This window comes from Anopheles cruzii, chromosome 2, assembly GCF_943734635.1.
Source record: "Anopheles cruzii chromosome 2, idAnoCruzAS_RS32_06, whole genome shotgun sequence".
NCBI lineage: Eukaryota > Metazoa > Arthropoda > Insecta > Diptera > Culicidae > Anopheles > Anopheles cruzii.
Window position 1 is genome coordinate 38,037,788 of NC_069144.1, and position 18,901 is coordinate 38,056,688.

The following is an 18,901-nucleotide window of genomic DNA, read 5'->3' on the forward strand; positions in this document are numbered from 1 at the left end:
TCGTAGGGTAATCATAGTTTGCAATTAAAACAAACAGAAAAATAAATAAATAAATTTGAAAATTATAAATCATCTTTGCTCATCTGTTAAAATGACACTAAAGTTTTTTTGTATCATTTGTATATTATTTGTTGTATTAAGTTTCGAAATCACAGGGCTGGCATTTTACAGTTTTCGAATATATCTGGCAATCCAAGTGGCAAACTTTTAGTTGATTGTGTGTCATTTTAGAAAATGAATCGCAACGTGTTAAAAGTTTTAAACCTTACTACAAAATACACTACAGTGCCCTATCGGCACCTTTTGTACTTGGCGGCTACTAAAACAAGCAAAGTTGCCGTATCTGGTGCACGGAAAACTCTGAATTGATTGAAGAGAGGGAGGACCACTAAAGTCAATTCCGAGCGATACCGCCAAATAATAGAAAAATATTCTTCGGCCTGTAATTGAAGATATGGTTTGGTGATGTCAATTGGCCACCAAGATCATACGATTTGACATCGTCGTACTTTTTCTTGCGGGACTACGCAATAAAAACATTCGCACCGTTATGGCCGAGCTACCACCCGTTATGGCCGTTAAGTAACGAAATTGATAACCTTTATAATTAACAATTATAAAGCATCAACAGTTTAAATGCTTTCTACAAAACCAACATTTTCAGACACATTGCACACAACATACCGCACAATGCCTTCCGCGCTTGCGTGCGACCTTATGCAACGATTTCGAATTTTAAATTAACGGCCTCCTGAGATTTGGAAGGTTTGTCGAATTTCATCGTCACAATTTCGCTAATTGATGTTGTTATTCTGAACGTGAGACAGAAGTTATAATTACAGTTCATTTTATTAACAATATACTAGGTTGCTCATTAAATTCGGAGCCTAGATAAGAAAAAAACTTTTCTATGGTTTGAAATACACTTTATCAGCTTCTGAAAATCAATACGCTTGTTCCAAGGAGACTCCAATTTATAAATTCCATCCCTGAAGTGGGAAACTGGATGGTCTTCAAAAACCGCTTCCGCAGCTGTTATGATGTCATCATTTTTGTTGGGTTTGAATACAGACGGAAGTCGCTAGGGACCAAAATCTGGTAACTACGGTGGATACTCCAACAATTCGAACTTTAATTCATGGATTTTTGCCATTTTCAAAATATTCTTGTGACCGGGTGTATTGCCCTGATAAAAGAGGATGTTTTTTCTCTTCAAACCGGGTCTTTTCTCACAAATTTCCGCTTTCAGTTTGATTACAACAATAATCAAAATGTATTGTCTAAAAGGTTACAACAATAATCAAAATGTATTGTTTTAACAGTTTGCAAGTAATCCGCTAGCAAAATTACATTCGCATCCCACAAAACGGATGCTAACACGGTTTTTGGCAATTTCTGGACACGAACTCGTTTCGGAGCCGAATAACAGGGTTCATACCACTCTTTAGCCTCTTGTTTTGATTCAGGATCATAGTGATAGACCCAAGCCTCATCCATAGTGATGATTCAATGCACAAAATCCACTTTGTCCTTTCGAAAAAGCTTAAAATGTTGCCGAGAAAGTTGCATTCGAATGCGTTTTTTCCATTTTTAGCGAATGCGGCACCCATTTTGCAAACAGCTTTCTGAAACCCAATACTTCAGTCAAAATATTGGTTATACTGGTCAATGCGATGGCTAGGCCTTATACTAAAAATCTCTTTCAGTGATTTGACGATTTTCCAATACGATATCCTATATTTTTTCTATGATTTCAGCAGTTAGGTCTGTTGTGGGCGTGTTTGACATGGATCGTCTTAAAGTGTTGTACGGCGACGTTCAAACCCAGAAACCTCCCTTTTTAATGTACTAATTGAAGACGAAGATTCCTTACACACTTTCTAACATTCGTTTCTTCCAAAAATCAAAATTCAATCACTACACGATACTTGATTTTTTTCATTGTAAAAAATACTGCGACACGTCGATACTAAATGGCTTGTAAACAAAGAATGAATTACATTTAGTAACAGCATGTTATGTGATGTACGTCATGTTTGTACGCTGCTCAAAATAAAGTGAAGGACGTTTTTTTTCTTTTATAGGTTTTCACATGACCAACCACATGGCCCCAAGCTTCCAATGAGTCATTGAGGAAGCACGTTGAACTTCGGAACCATTCTTGTCTCACTGTACGCACTACCAATAATCATAGAACGAACCCTACACAATTGCTTTTTTGGACCGCTAAATCGTTTGGAGCGTCATCTTGGAGAAATTAACTGCCATTTTTTACGGTAAAAAAATTATTGATTTTAATGCTAAATAACAATCACACTCACAAAAAGATCGACGCCATTCTCGTTCTCCATCCACAGAATAACATTCCGAAAAGAACAAAAGTACGTTCAACCAAATAGGGGGCCACATGTATATTTACTTGCCCATCGTGTGTTTTCCGGACGCCGATCCGGAAGCGAATGATTTGCCATCTTCTGCGACAAGCCACAAATCGAACCGAAATTAAATGGCCATATGCAAATAAAATGGTCGTAAAATGGCAGCTAATTTAAACCAGAATTAAAGCGAAATTAAGCACACTTCCGGATGACGACGATGGCCATCCCGATGGCTCTTGGAATGCAAATAAATTTTTTGCGTGCATAGCTCCCCAATCATTTCCCCAATTACTGTGAGCTGTGTAAACAAGGCCCAGGCAGTTCGAAGGAGATGCGCACACACGCCACTGAAAAGTAGCTGCATGTTGTCAGAATTGAGTTATGTGTTTATCGATACCAAATCACGCTAATGCAAATCTTCGCGGCACATTGTTGCCTAGAAGGAACATCTTTTCCATTTTATTTCATCCCCCGTAACAAAGTCTCCTAGATTCAAGGTCATCGGATCGTCCAAAGCCTCGAACCTCGAACGAGAAAGTGATGCCTCCGAGAGACAAACATCCGACTCAGCAGAGTCGCAGCTAACGAAACGCAGGACAGCGTTCAATCGAACCCCCCCTCGCGGCAAATGGAGTCTTTTAATGGGTTCGCCAACGATCGTCTTGTCGCGATCAGCCGATTAAACCCTTCGCTAGAGCTCGTGCGACGTCACGCGACACCGTCGCGCGACCCGCAACGATTGTTTTTTTTTATTGTTTGGGCTGCTACTTCGCCACACGCCGCGGACTCGGCGGTCCGTTCCGTTAGTGGCCGGATCCCCCGACCGCCGCCGTCGACGAGTCAGTAGTCCGGCGTACTCGGGTGTCGGAGCACGTCACTAGAGCAGAGTCGCCGTTGTTGTTGGGTGACGCCAAGTCCGTTTTTGTCAGCGATCGGTGGCAGTGCGCGCCCGAACGCCAACCGGCCAACATCGTTCTGGGTTCTGCGGGTTCTGTCACGTTCTTGAGACACACACACACGCACCACACAGTATGGACTTTGACAACAGTACCCAAGGGGGTGCCGGCAGTTTGGAGGGGTTCCAGCAGCAGCTCGACCACTGGTACACCTTTCTGGTGGACGATCTGAGCGATAAGCGCTCGGAGCGTTTCCCGTTCCTGTACAGCCCGCTCTGGCCGCTCGCGGTGCTGGCCGTCTACTTCCTGCTCGTGTTCTACTGGATACCCAAGTAAGTACCGCCCGGCCGGTCTGGTGCGTGCGGTGAATCGCACACGCGTCGGCGGTTTCGCCATTTTTCGCTTGTTTTGGGCGTAACACTCCATATCTCCACCTGGCACACAGTCATATGCGTGATCGCAAACCGTACGATCTGCGCAGGGTGATGGTGGGCTACAACGCGTTTCAGGTGGTGGTGTGCTACTGCCTGATCCGGCAGCTCGTGCGCCACGGCTGGACCTTCCGCTACCTGTATGCGTGCGAGCTGGTCGACTACTCCGAGGGTAAGGACGCGATCGGGTTCTTGGTCGCCGCGTACCTCAACTACGTCGTCAAGACGATCGAGCTCACCGAGACGGTCATGTTTGCGCTGCGCAAAAAGCGCAACCAGATCTCCTTCCTGCACGTCTACCATCACGTCTTCACGTACCTCCTGGCGTGGATATTTGCCAAATATGTCGGAGGTAGTACACACACACCAAATGCGCCTGCGAGGTTCCTGAAGCGAGACACTCAAAAGACTCTCTCTCTCTCTATCTCTCTGTTCCTTCTCCATTCGCCACAGGAAGTATGCTCACCTACACGATCATCGTCAACTCGATGGTGCACATGTGCATGTACTCGTACTACCTGATGGCCGTCATCCCAGAGTACGTGCCGTTCAAGTTGAGCAAACTGAAGCGATACATCACCTCGATCCAGATCGTAAGTGATCGCGCGCCTCTCCTTTTTATCCCCTGCGGGCACTAATGTGGCGGGCATGTCCTTGCAGATTCAGCTCGTGAGCATCCTGCTGAACATCTTGTTTGCAATGCGCAGCGGGTGCGGCATACCTCGGACCCACATCCTGCTCTACATGCCCTACATGGTGGTGCTGATCTCGATGTTCGTCAACTTCTACTACAAAACGTATCGCACCGCCATCAGCCAAACGCTCGGCGTCTGCTACACCGACGGGGGCCTGAGCCGGAGCAAGCGGAACAGCAAAAAGCTGGCCTAGGCGGCTGAGGGCGCCTCCAGTCCCCCTCCAGTGGTACACACAATCTAATTGGTGCCGGAAGGATGTGCGGCGATCAGTGGGGAGCGCGGGACAGTGATCAGTGATACGTGGGCGCCTGGGCGCAGTGATCTTGAGAGGATAACATACTAAATTATAGTCCTGCTCTCCCGCTTCCAATCCCCCATCGCAATCTACGGAATGCGCATCCGTGCAGACGCAACGCCACACACGCAACGCGATATATTTATATGGTTATGAACAAACACACACAGCGGCGACCAGAGATGAAAATCGAAAACAAACCACCCAGCAAGTGGAACGGTGAAAATAAAGTCAAACATTCAGTAGGGTTAGTGGAAAGCTCCTAGACGACGAACGCGTCTCTCATTAGTCGCCACTCTTCTCGGGCGTCCGAACATCCGAAAGTCCGAAAGTCCGAAACCGATGACAGTTACTCCCGCCAAAAAGGAGAGACGATGATCGCATGGTCACGTGTCGGGCACGCCGCCTCCCAGCTGTTTAGTAATTGTAATTTTTATTTGGCCCGAACCGGCTCGCTAGTTATAATTGAGCGCATAAAAAGGACCACAACCCACCCCAAAAAAACCTAGCTTTCGTTTCGCGCCAACCAAACCAACGGCCCCGGCAGCATATAGACACAACCGCGGACTTTTCACACACAGATGGTGGTTGGATGGTGAAAAATTTACAACAATAGCTTTCCTCCGCCGGACCCGGGCCCAGAGAAAGTGATTAAAAGTGTTACATAAATGCATGGGCCGCGGGGCCTCCTGGGGGGGCCGCGCGCTGGACGCGCAGCCTGTGCCGTTCGTGGGGCGCGCGCGCCACTGACGAGAGACGTAACCGAGGCGCGCGTTTGATGTATTTTTGGGGAAAAGCTAATCGCCGCCCATCAAAACGGCCAACAGCCATTTGACCTAATTTGCGCGGCGCACCGCACCGCACCGCACACAATAGATCTCGTCTCGGGCTCGGTTATGCAAAAATCGTGTCAGAGTTGTTGTTAAATTTGCACAACCCTCTCCTAGGGCCCACAGGCCCACAGGCTGAGGCATCCACAACACGTCGGGATCGTCATGGCTTGCTGCGATCAAGAAATAAAGCACAATAAAATAATAAAATCCTAAACGAAGCCTATGACGGATGAAGCCTATGACGTATGAAGCCTAAACGTTTGAGAGAAACGGATCTGAAATAAGGATCTGCTGCTCATGGCGCAAAATGAAGCCCAGAATCAGTACATTGACCTTCAATGAAATCAACGCACACCGGCACCTTCCTTCGTTCTCGGTGCCGGGCCAACAAGTTGACCCTAACGCATCGCCGCTGTGGCCGCCATCGCTAAGATTTGTTCGTTTTTTCCCTACGCCCAAGTCCTTACTTAAACGGGGCCGCGAGTAAACAAGGTCGGTGGTGGCGCAGGCAAAGTACTATAGGTAAAAAGCAAAAAAAAACAGGGAAACCCGTTGAAAATGTCGCCCAAACTAACCAAGCTAGACTATAAAAGTTGTTTTCTACTGTCGGACGGCCTTCTTAGACCACCGGCACTTGAAGATCCGGCAGTGAATGAAATTTATTTGTAACTCCAACGTCGGATTTCCCCGGGAGGAGATTATAAACATATTCATAAAGAGCACTTCAAATCGGTCGGAGTCGGGGAGCCAAAAAAATGGGTGATGACTATATAACTCATCTTTGGAGGTGACGCCAAGGTCTAAAAAGGTCCACACAGATCGCGGGTTGGCCTTTTCCGGTTCGATGATACCCGAGACGAAAAGCTCGAGCGCCAATCAGCCAAATTTTTGAACACGCAAGAGGCGCACGTGATCGGCGGCGGTGCATCTTTCCCCGGGAGATGGGCTCCGGTGGGGCTTGCGTCATCCCGCCCCGAGGCGTCCGCCGACGAGCGGGATTAAAACACGGTGTAGCATTGGCCACGGTTCGAAATGACGCACCAGCAGACCAGACTGGTGCGTACCGTCTTCCGTCCGTCGCAGCGACAATGTTCTTAATTACTGTTTTAATTACTGCACCTCCAACCGTCAAGTTCTTGCGCCGCCGCCACGTGCGATTGACGCCACTCTTAATGCGCAACGCAACTCGACTAAACGACACTTATGATTATTCTGCGTGGGACCTTTTTTCTCCACGGTGCTTCATTTGAATGACGTACAATCAATAATGGACGTTCATAAGTTCACAAAATCATTTCAATGTGTAATGACAACAGCAAAGCAGGAAGACGAATCGATTATCGCGGACGGCGGCGTAGAATTGGGCGCTTTAAAAAACGAGGAATTAATATTTGCCCGGCCACAGCGCCGCCCGGAGCGGAACACAAGCCGCCAGCCAACGGAGCTGGGAGTGTTATTTAATGTTTGTGTCCCTTTGAGGCGGCTTCGATTTTGTAATTATTGACACTGCGCGCTCCGGGCACGGGTATTTGATCGCGATCGCGATCCTGTGCTGGCAGTTCCGGGGCCCACACGGTACGCAACACCTTAATGTTTGCGTCTCCGGCGGCGGCGGCGTAACGCGTACTAAAGCCCGGGAGAAAATCGATAGCTTGGGGACCATTTTCCCGGCGCACGGCCGATAGAACATTATCTGCCGGCGAGAGTGCGCGAACGTTTTCTTGGGTCGTGTGGTAACAGTGGCCTCAACGGCGTTGGGGCGGCGTAACGAAGAAGCAATAATTAATCGATCGGTTCTGTCAGTGGTTTCCTCTCGGCGCTCCGTCTAATTTTTCCATTTTCCGCTTGTGCGCTGCCCAATGGCTTTCGGAACCGGAACGGAGCCCCGCCGAACAAAAGAATGGAAAACGGCCGCGAACTCTACACTCTTGGCACGAAGGATGTGCCAACCACCTTCAAGGGAGTTGGAGTTTTCCATGGCCGATTCCGAGGGCCCTCCCACTCTCGCGGTTGACGAAGTGATGGAAGAAGATCGGATCAATCACTGAAACGCCAAAAGAAAAATAAACAACGACAAACGGAAGGGTGTCGCAAAAAAGGGTTTCCTAACCGGGCGACCGACCCTAACCTTCGCGTAGGGCTCCTTCGCGGCAATCGGTCGATGTGAAGCGGGGGCCACCGTGTGGTCCACTTTCACCCGCACCCGCATGGTGGGTGGTTCGAAACGCCGGACGTCACTTCACTTTCATCCGCCTCCGACTTTTCCGATCCCTTTTCGCCGGACGTTGATTAACGAAAATTTCGAAAGAAAAGTCCGTCCAAATGTTGATATAATTTTGTTTCTCAATCACCCGACTGGAACACCCGGCTGCCGACTGTGTACGCACGGGAACTCTGAGCATCGGATCGCTCGGCATCTCTCTTCCGAAAACTCCGACACCCTTCGGTGGTTCATGTTATGACCGGTGGATATGGGTTTTTATTTTTAAGCACATTTATTCGGCCCGGGCCAGCGAAAGGCTAAAAAAAACCCGCCACCAACCTGCGGTGCGTGTGTCACATTCGATAATATGGCCGCGAGCGAACGAGATGGCGCTCCAGGGGGGGGGAGCGCATTACAATTTATCCTGTGTTACCGAGTGAGAAAGCGAGAGAGAAAGAGAGGACCCACCCCGGTTTTGGCGGAAAAAAGGAAAAGCCACACCAAAACCACACCAAGGGAGGCACACTGTAAACGTAACGTTGAAGACCGATTTTCGAATGTTACGACGACGTCGCACCGCATTCCGTCGTGGCGCGTATTCGGTGCTTCGCGGGCTCGTTATTTTCGGCGCTGTGTATTTTTTGGGTGTAGTAGCGACCCGAGCCAGCCCTTCGCTAGGTTTTCAGTGCACCGGACCACTTCGAATGGCAGCCGTGTGCAATGCGCGATGTCATTTTTTCCCACAAACATTCGCCATGCTGGGGACGCTGCTGCTGCTGCGGCTCATTATCGGTGCCCTTCGGTCGGCCGAGGCGGATATGAGACAACATTGCCCCCCCCGGCCAGTTCGATACGGAGTGTATAGGTCAAGTTCGTTCCAGTTCGTGATATGATTGAGGCAACGAAGGCACACAAAAACCGATGTCGCACGTGGGAAATGATTTTGGCGAAAAACCAAGGAGAGAACCGAGTGTGAGAATCCGCGTTCGGAGCCGTAGAACCGTTCTCACGCGGGATATTGGTACACGTGGGGGTGATGCTTGATTAAGCTGATCCACTTGCTGTCTACCCAACCGTGGAACGTTACCTGCAATATTTGGAAATCAATATCAAATTCGAACAAAAATATGATTGTCCTTCGCGAATCGTGAAAATGGTCACGAAACGTTTACTACAACCCGGGCGCGCTGGAGGTTGCTTGTTAGTGATTACATCAAACGTTGGATTTTCGAAATCATTAGTCACTTCACGCACATTCTATCGGTGGCCCCAAAATCGAAGCCTACTTTTTCGCAATATTTTTGAAAGGGTTCGTTGCCTAGCGGTTGAGTCTTTCGTTTGCTCCACCACATAGAATACACCTCTTTTTCGGGAGTTTCTCTTTTAGGTTGATCTTGCGCATACGAGATTAATGCCTAGCAACCGACCCAGCGTCCTGAAGAGTCACAACCGATCGAGTCGAATTATTGTAGTACATTTCTTTACGTAAGAACTTCTCCCAATAAGAGCTCCAAAAAACGAACCGAGCAACTGCGCGTTCGTGTTCGGGAACCAACCCGGGTCCAGGAACGAGCGGGAAGTAAAAAAACCGATTGAAAGTCAGCCGGCCGGCAACATATTTCGCAACATAATCCAGGTTGGCAACGATCCCATTGATCGGTTGCTAAGACCGACCCCGCCAATCTCGGCGAATCCCGAAAGGGGAGTTAAGAGATTGATAACGGGGTCGGTGTCGGCTTGACTTAAATGAGTGTGCATATCACGATATCACGTTTCGAGCCATGCGGGGTCTCGGCTCCCACAACTTTGCATTTCGCACGGCCAGATTCGGAAGACATATCGGAAGCAACACAAAAATAAATATACTGAAAAGACCTACCACCGGAACGATCGGCCGAAACATCAACACAGGGACACACGAGCAACCGTCAGTGTTGTCAATGTTTAATGCGAAACACGCGAAGTGCTAAATTAGGATTTTCTACAGAAAATTAACGACACAACACGCCGCCGCCGCCGCCGCCACCGCCGTTCGCTATTCTTCGTCCTCGTGCCATCCGCCAACGGAGAAGGTTAAAAGGGACGCACATTCCACGTACGGCACCCGAGGCGCACCAGAGTTCGCGTTCGCGCCGAATGCGGAAGGAACGGTTTTGCGTTGGGGAAATGCAAATGACATACTTATTTGAATAAATAGGAAAAATGAAATTTTAAAACGCCAACGCTTTTATGGCCCCCGGGAAGGCCGGGGCTTCTTGGGCGCCGACGGACGGCCCCGTTAGCAGGTGGTCTATGCCGTTTTGGATTGGTTAGCGCACCGACCACCACCACACGCGGTAGCGCGTTCATGCATGACCTTGGTGAGAGTTTGGGAGATTTCTTCACACCATTCGAAAGCTGGACAATTACCCGTCGCCCCCCGATAGAAGATTGTCCTGCCGCCGCCGTGGGCGCGATAAGCGACGGAAATGAGTGCCAGACAGACGGTAACCTTCGGGTCCGCAAGGGCGCACAGTGCTTATGGTGAGTCTGCGGTGGCCGATCCAAGCACCCCTCATTCGATATGCGACTTTGGCAAATGCTCTCCGCAAAACTATTAATCCTAGCAACCGCCGCCCGGCCGTCTGACTAATTGGTTTAGAAAAGAGCCAAACCATTTCGCCAATCAGAACAACCCTTTTACCCTCCGCGCAGCACCTGTGGTGTGTTTCGCGAGCGAGACTGTTCTCGCTGGATGAAATGAGGCTCTTATCCAATCCCCAATCCGGTCGCCGAGCGATAAAGCTGGTTACCAAAACATACACCCCATATCTTATGCAAAACAGCACATATTATGCAAAAATCGATTCAGCCAAAAAGGCGACTGCGATCGAGACGAATGCTAGCATAGGGTCTGGCCTGCAATACACACAAGGGTGGACGGAAAGCAATGAAAATCCCCTCTCGTTGCTATCTTAATTATGGAAAAATTTAAATGTAAGCCTCCCTGGCGAATTGCAAAAGGCCCCGATCGGCGGCTGCAGGGCCACCAAAAACTCTGGTACTCTTGCCGATGGCCGGTTTCCGAGGTTTCGGTATTCTCTTGTTTCATTTGTTTTTCGGTTTTCTAGTACCCGTTGCTGTTTCCTTTTTCTTCCTTATCGACCGTAAATTTCTCCGCTCAGGTTTGAAAAGTGAAAATACCGGCCACTGGACATATGTTTCTTCCTCGAGCTCGCCGAACCGGAATCACTGCTTTATTTTTTCGAGGATCTCTCGACTCTCAACGCGTTGCATCGCGCACCGCCGGGCCCATGCAATTACCGAAAATCGGCTCGCCCTGCTTCGGTGGAGCCACACGGGTCATCGCGGGTGGGGCCGCACTCGCGCGAACCATGCACTTGCTTTACGCAAGGGTCTAAAAGAAAGGTAAAAACTTAAAATTCAACATCATGAGAAAGTGGTGGCCGCGTGGCGCCGAGTTCGCGCCGTATTGTTGCGCGACAGTCCGGCACACGCGCTACAGAGACCCGCTGTGGCCTGGTGTCGCACGCGTCTGCATTCGATCGGAGCCCCTTCGCGCGCTCCGCAGTTCCACGGTGGCCAGTATCGCGCGTGGATGTGGTACACACGATCATCGCCTCGGGATCGCTGCCGGGCTCAAGCTTAAGAGAGACACTTAAGGCTTCGTGGAGCGAAAGTGTGGCCACCGCAGTATCTCCCCGACACGTCCGGGCGCTGGTCACACGCAACAGACAACGCAGGACGAGGTGCGCCCTACGCATCGAACTGCCCCAAAACTGTGTTGTTACGTCCTGTCCAAAAATAAGTGTGTCTTGTGTAATCGTGCGATCGAACGAAAGCGAAGGGGATTTGTTGGTTTACAACTGCTTGGCCCCTTCATAACGAACAACTGTGATACTCTCGATTCTGCAAAGGAACTGATTCCATAACCCGCTGCTACGGGGTGTCGTGTCGGGTGCTTGTCTGTCAGCGATCGATCGAGACAGGATCAAATCCTCCCGAAGTTCTGCACCATGGATTTCCTTCAGCAGATGAATCTTACCGACTTTACGATCTACGATCTGTTCAACGTCAAGGGTGTCGGTAAGTGGAATCTACAAACTTTCCCACACACACACACACACACGGACATTGGTTCCATATTTTGCTCACGCCTCGGGGAGTATGTACAGTGTGCCACCGATTCCAAGTGTGTTTACCTTTAACCTGGCAAAACTTTTCCTCCTCGACGGCAACATGCGCCCGTGGCCACCGCAAGCCAAGTGACACAAAACAACGCCAGTAAGAAAAAGTGGCCACGGGCCCCGCAGACGGCACCCGCTAGAAAATGGGCAACGAATATGATACAGTGTTCGGACCGTCCGAGTTGGCGGGCAGCTCCCTGTGTGTGATGCGTGCTATTCAGCATAAACCCTCTTCCTTCTTCGTGCCACTCGCGACACGTGAAAGCAGTCCGGGGGTTTTGGACTTTGTGCAAAGAAAGTAGAACAGACGACTGTGATGATGACGCAACCGTAGCCGATTCTTGACCGACAGAGACCGGGAAGACAGCGTTGCTAAGCACGCCCGCGAGTGCACCAAATGAATGCAAATGAATCGCGCCGAACAGATGTTCGCAGAAGCACCAGAACGGCAAAAGGAAGCATATTAAGATTTATTGGCAAACGAAAGGTATCGTTTGATTGACGTCGTTTTGGTACGCGATCGCGCCGTCGCAGTTCAAATAACGTCATTAAAATCGGATCACTTAGGTATGCCGATCTCGTGCTGGGTTCGCCATCGAAAAGTTTCTATTCGGCGAACGATGTGAGAATTAAATTATGCGCACCACTCGCGCACAACATAAAATATTTTTTTTAGAAAGAAAAAAGGTGTCGCAGGGCTTCTTTTTGTGCCATTCGTTAATGGGTCGGAATCTGTCACTAGGCTGGCGAAGAAGTGTAAAGAATTTACGATCTGAGCTCCCTAGAATGTTTCGTGGGAACAAGCAAAAAATGTGTGCCTGTCCCCCCGAGGGTCAAGGGAACGATCGTACATTTTGTGGACATAGTTTAAAACGTCGAGGTGCAAAAAGCCAGCGTCAACTTCGTCACAGGCGCTGTTTACTAGTACAACAACGCGTAAGTGCTCCTCCTCGAACCACTCGAACCTCGAAGTAATGACCCTAGTCGGTACTAACGGCCCACCTGACAGATGCTTAAGTTCCAAGGATAACGAAGAGTATGATCCCTTTTTTGTCCAGTCTGATGTCGCAGGGTCGCACCCCAATCGGGTCGACGGCGAATAATGCGTGGCTTCGAGTGCACCTTAGTAGTTAGGCTTAAGATTAACAAGTGGGATGTATGTCAAAAAACATCACCAACCCACTCTTAATGGACTGCAAATTTCATTCAAATGCAACCCCGACGGTCACCAGTGGCCTTTAAATAGTCCCTTTTTTGGGCTGCCTTATTGCTGATGCAAAATTACATTCAGTGACTCACTGCAGGTGGAAAAAAGCTCCTTTTCTCCGAAGACCATTTCGCGTCAGCCGACCGCGTTTAATGTTTCGACTTTTTGACATCATTTGTCATAACCAGCGAGGACCCGCGCCCGGGGCTGAAGGCGCTACTATATTTCCACAGCAGCTAGAAATGTGACAAATGAATAATGAATAACGATCGATCGAGTCTGGCTGGCTGGCGGCGGGACGGCCCACCACCCAAAACCGGTGAAGCACGTGCGTGCATTGATTAAAATTCTAACCGTACCAGTCGAAACCCGATACGCCGCCCCGGTCAATAGCTCGACGCACGGCGTCTCTTCGCCAGTCGGCCACACTAATGAGTGGCATCGAAGCAAAAAACAAACCGCAACGGGCGATGGTGCAGGAAGCGATCGGCGCAGGAACTATCTGTAGTAGCCTCAGACGTCGGTTGGCGTCATCGATGAATTTTAAATCGCTTTCGCGGCTCAGCGCATTTTCGTTTTCGTCTGCGCTGTTACGTCTCACTCTCATACCGTTCTTTGTCTCTCGATTTCGCTGCTCTATCTTTCCGGCCGACCGTCCGGCTTCGTCACTTGATCGGGATGCCGCGCAGAGGAACACATCGACGAGTACCCTTTGATGGCATCGCCAGTACCGAGCACCATTCTGATTGCCATATACCTCTACTTCATCTACAAATACGGCCCAAGGTAAGGTGACCAGCGGGGTGGGGTGGGATGGTGCGCGGTCTGATACGATCCCGATCCCCGAATCCATTCGGGGATGATCGGGGGAAACCTGCTCGGAATACACTTAGCGCGACACTCAAGCTAAGGGCCAATCCTTATTTAAAATGAATCACATCTATCCGTTTCACGATTCGCGACCCTGGCAGCTATATGGAAAATCGGAAACCATACAATCTGCGCTGGATCATCGCGGCGTACAATATTTTCCAAGTGTTTGCATGCACCTTCCTGGTACTGAATGTGAGTACCAACCGAAGGGGCCCCGGTTGCGCACGGTTTTGAAAGTTTACTACATTTTCTCTCTCTCCTCCGGCCCCACCCAGTACATCAAGGTAGGGTTCAAGTTCCGGTTCATCGGTAGATGCACACCCAAGCTGCCGGTGACGGCGTACGAGCACGGTCTGGATGCGGTGTACTATGGGTGGCTCGCGATGTGCCTCCGGTTGGTTGAGTTCATCGAGACGGTGTTTTTCGTGTTGCGCAAAAAGCAGAACCAGGTGTCGGCGCTACACGTGTACCATCACATCAGTACCTTCCTCATCGTCTGGTGGAGCCTGAAGCTGAGTTTGTGTAAGCGAACAGATTCGATCCCAGCGCCACCAGCGACCGTTCTCTGATGAGTCCTTTTTTCAACCTGCAGCGTACCAGGAGATGTCCATCATGGTGCTCAACTCGATCGTGCATATCATTATGTACTCGTACTACTTTCTGTCGTCGTTCAAAGCCTGCCAGCCGCTCACGGGCCGCATAAAGCCCGCCATCACCATCATACAGCTGGCGCAGCTCGTCACGATGCTGGTGCACGTCCGGGCCGCCCTTCAGCCGACGTGTGCGGCCAACAAAACGATCTACATGCTCCACGCCGTCAATCTCGTCATCCTGATCAGTCTGTTCACGAACTTCTACATCCAGACGTACATCCGAAAGGCACGGAAGCTAAAGGCGCACTGAAGAAGGGAAAGCAGGACCGTTTTCTTGCAGCCGCAGGATCCGGTGCATTAAGAAAACGAGGACGGGGGCACGGCGGGACGGGACTCTGGACGGGACGGGAACACATGGGCTTTCGGTTATTAGAAAGTAAAAGGTTACAACAAACACACCACTACACGGCACAACCATCGCTCCCGGTGCACACGCCAAACACGGAGCTTTAGTACTTTTGTAAAGATTGTTTATTTTCTGTTTTCTCTCACTCCTTCTGCGGTCCCCCTATCACCTTTTGCCAACGGTGGAATTTTCATTTGCCAACTTCCGCACAGCCCTCTTGCAGTTTTGCCAATGCCGCGTGTGCAACGCCCGGCAAAAGGGCGGCGTGAAAGTGATTTTCTTAGTGGTAAATATTTATTTTTGCATGTCACAGAGCCACAGGAGTGTGTCCGCTGACCGTGTACGGCCGTGCGACAGAGTTCGTCACTGCTCGCTCTACGAACCATACAACCCCCCGCCCGGCAGGCGGCCAGGGGGCTAGTGCATGTGTCTTCGCATAACCTGAATAAAGCGGTGTACAGAGAGCACGGCAAATACATGTCGCCGGGTTGGTAGCGAAATGAGCTCAAAAGATAAGAGAAAGAATGAAGCGAAGAATGCAGAATCGGAAGGAAGATTCGTAGACCGTGTACCACTGCCACTGTACATCGGTTAATCGGTATCATCCCTAGCATGGGCTGAATGCTTATCTCGTTTACCAAGTGTAGTTACGGTTTCTTATCGTACGATGCAGGAAATCGATCACCAGAACCACGCTGATGACGACCCGTAACGATTTTAACACACACCAACCGTTCAGCGATTTACAAAGTAGCTCTGGTTACCGGGATAAAACTGAACCACTGAAATGCAACAATAAAAGATAGTGATGATTTGTGCAATTGACTGAATATGCACCTTTCACGGTTAAACTATAAGCCCACAAGCGCCATCGGAATTCGGAAGCTCCTGGAACGGTTTATCCGATGAAAGTTTCGTGAAACTTTCTGAAAAAAAAAGAACCCAATACGACGGGCCGTGGGATCGAAGAACCGACAGGCGGACTCGCGCGCTCTAGATAGTGCGTGTAGGTCTTCGTTTTCGCACTGGCCCCGCCAGCATATACCTCCAGAGGTCTGGTCGATCCAGAGGTCTGGTCGCGCGGATTCGTTTACATTCTCGGAATCAGCTGGCGATAAGATAATTCGGTAGGGCAACAGCGGGTTCGGACTACGAGGGTCCATTTCTAGGGCTATTTCGAAGTTCTGCTTATTCATGTCTAAAATAGAATATTCATCAATAAGTGGTGCCGGTTGGAACGGAAAACCCTCGAAACACTCGCTTTGCCGGTTTCCATCGTGCATGGAAAAGGTGTGATGTTGCCTTGCAACACGGTTCTCTTCTGTCCTCGCTTCTTGGTGGGTTACTTAGTAATCGGTGCAACTTACGGTGTAATACGACAGCAGCCCGGCGTACTCGTCCAGAACGAACCAACGATATTGCCAACCCTTCATCACGTTCGTCCATTTGGACAGTGTTCCCTCCAGCATCGCCATTGTGTCGGTCGCCCGGAACGGAACCTTCTGCTCGGAGGCTGGTTGAGGGGAACACTCGCACACTGAATCACTCCGTTAGGGGCCGTTCCACGGAGATCACGAAACGCACGAACGGGCACACCAATTGATTCACCACGGGCCACGTAACGTCACGGGTGTGCACAGAGAAACGGCACGAAACAACAGGCACGAATTCGCAAGCAAAACAACAAATTTCACGGGACCAAACCGATACAGACCGACGAAGCGTTTGACAGGCGAACTGTCAGAGGCGAAAGGGCATCTAAAACCGAATGGCATCTAAACCGATGAGCTGTCAAAGCTTGCCTTTTTTTAAATGCTGTGCCCGTGAAAGTGCGCAAATTCGTTACCCGGTAATATTTTGCCATTTTGCCGAAAGCTTTATTTGTGTAAGGTTTGCGTCACTCTATTACAGAAAATATTTATGCCATCGTGCAGAGTACATTAGTACAAATCAGGTGCTTGTTTTCGTGACTATTCACCGTCGCCAGTCGGAATGTTGAGTATTTCGATGGACGGCAAGGTTAGATTGCCCGATGATAGCCCAAGCGGGGGTGTCACGTCGAACTGAATCAGAAACACGAGGTACATTGCGCAAGCTGAAAGTATCTGCATATCGTGTTTCGGTTAAATATTTATCGATTTGTGCCATTCTAGGCACCATTAGACCTACCGAGCTAAACAGTTGCCAATCGAACTGGAATAAGCCGCAGGAGAAGGACATTTCGCGCATTTTTATTTGCAGTGACATTGTGGAAAGCTAAAACGTAATCACAACAGGGAGATAAGAGGTCGATCAAATCCTCGATCACCAGAACTTACCCTCTCGATTACGTCGCTCGTGAAGTGGTTCTGATGCTTTCGTATAATCTGGTGGATAATATCGCCCGTAGCGCGGCCCGCTGTCGTGGCCGCCGAGGTGGCCGTAATGACGGTCAAAATTCCCACCAAGTAGAACGCAATCCACGAAGCGTTAGCCACGGCCATAATTTTGAATGCCCACGTTCCGGAGTTGAATGCTCTGGTGAAGGTGGAAAAATTAGTGAGCGCAAACGCGCATCGATCCGCAAACACTTTGACCGGGGTACGCACTTGTAGATGGTGAATAGGCCAAATACTAGAAACACAAACATAGCCCCGAACTGTAGCATCATCGGGAGCGACGATATGCGATTGACCAGCCGGATCGCATCGCACAGGTGATAGTGCAGTACGGAAAGGCGGTTCAGCGATTTTAGTATCGAATCCATGCTGGACTCGCTGTCGATCTTCAGCTGAGTGACAAAGCTGGGGAAGGCGAAGAAACATATAAAGACACGTCAGAAGTCATTGCCCGTTGCACACAGCCAAGTAGGTCCTACGTGTTATAAACGGTAGTCGCCGAGAGTTTGTTGAATCCTGCCGACGCCGGAGGCACCACGAAGGTCTTTGTTGCCTTGTTTGGTTTCGTTTGGATTCCACCGTTCACAAAGTCCTTTCCGATTTGTCCGTAAATTGTAAAAATCTCATCGTACGCGATGGTTGGCGTTTTGGTTTTGCGACCCTTGTCGAGTAGAATCAGCTCACTTTCGGCATCGTTCAACAGTAACTGCTTCAGCAGCCTGTTTACAATCGTCATGAGCCGACGGATGTGTACAATCAAATAAGTATACTCGTTGATGAGAGCCAGCATGGAGACGTTCATTACGTAGTAAGAAGTGTAGAGATAGCTGGTTCTTATGTTTAAAGTTCTGTCTATCAAAAAGTAGTAACCACTCAACACCAACCAGAGGTACGCGTTTTCCCAAAATATAATGAACGCTATGAAACTGGAGATGATAGAATTAATCTAAAATTAGTTAACTCGCAGCTTTTAGTGACTGCTTATGTCCCTTACAGTTGCACAACTCTCACAGGACTTTTGACGTGAAACTCCTGTTCGACTACCTTCGTTATTGCGTCCAGCAAGCTCATGTATTCCCACTTTCTTCGGTACTGTACAACGTTTGTGGTGATTATTAGTACACCTAGAACAAATTAAACACCACAACGCATTAGCCTCAAAAGCGCCCGCGAGAGAGAGGTATCCCGGCCACTCCGACGGCTTACCAAGACACAGCCCATTCACTAGATGAGTCTGCAATCCGTACCGAAGGATTTCCGACCCAAACGGTGTCATGTAGTAGTCCCACAGCTTCGTGCTCATGTTGATGGCGATGAGGTACCCAAACAGGGCGTAGATAAAAATGACGTAGCCAATGTCGAGCACCGTTACACCGGGCGACGACTGGATAAAAGACTGTGGCCACAACCCGGTCAACTTCGATACGTAGTAGATGGGCTTCATAATCTGACAGAACGTACTCTCCGTTGGCTTACTGTCCGCGTTGCTCATCGTGCGGCGTTCGGAGTTCACCACGACTAAAGGA

At 49.4% G+C, this 18,901-nt stretch overlaps 4 protein-coding genes across 4 annotated transcripts in view; 2 read left to right on the forward strand and 2 right to left on the reverse strand.

Annotated features, from left to right (window-relative positions):
• LOC128268725 (oxysterol-binding protein-related protein 9) overlaps positions 1 to 16,472 on the reverse strand; it is a 32,711-nt gene extending 16,239 nt beyond the window's left edge. Inside the window, exon 1 of the mRNA XM_053005920.1 lies at positions 16,365 to 16,472. Within this exon, the coding sequence (XP_052861880.1) occupies positions 16,365 to 16,472 (108 nt within the window). The remainder of the gene's footprint in view (positions 1 to 16,364) is intronic.
• Positions 3,243 to 4,937, forward strand: LOC128268726 (elongation of very long chain fatty acids protein 4-like). Its single transcript, XM_053005921.1, has 4 exons — positions 3,243 to 3,606; positions 3,720 to 4,057; positions 4,159 to 4,298; positions 4,366 to 4,937. The coding sequence occupies exons 1-4, from the start codon at positions 3,410 to 3,412 to the stop codon at positions 4,591 to 4,593; spliced, it is 903 nt and encodes a 300-aa protein (XP_052861881.1). The 5' UTR covers positions 3,243 to 3,409; the 3' UTR covers positions 4,594 to 4,937.
• On the forward strand, positions 11,323 to 15,796 carry LOC128268728 (elongation of very long chain fatty acids protein 1-like). The gene is made up of 5 exons (XM_053005922.1): positions 11,323 to 11,817; positions 13,815 to 13,911; positions 14,097 to 14,190; positions 14,274 to 14,520; positions 14,591 to 15,796. The coding sequence occupies exons 1-5, from the start codon at positions 11,748 to 11,750 to the stop codon at positions 14,899 to 14,901; spliced, it is 819 nt and encodes a 272-aa protein (XP_052861882.1). The 5' UTR covers positions 11,323 to 11,747; the 3' UTR covers positions 14,902 to 15,796.
• Positions 16,473 to 16,967: 495 nt separating the features above from the next.
• Positions 16,968 to 18,867, reverse strand: LOC128279015 (uncharacterized). Its single transcript, XM_053017736.1, has 7 exons — positions 18,582 to 18,867; positions 18,370 to 18,499; positions 17,855 to 18,301; positions 17,586 to 17,780; positions 17,316 to 17,514; positions 17,167 to 17,253; positions 16,968 to 17,102 (listed from the first exon to the last, which is right to left on the reverse strand). The coding sequence occupies exons 1-7, from the start codon at positions 18,865 to 18,867 to the stop codon at positions 16,968 to 16,970; spliced, it is 1,479 nt and encodes a 492-aa protein (XP_052873696.1).
• Positions 18,868 to 18,901: the final 34 nt, after the last annotated feature.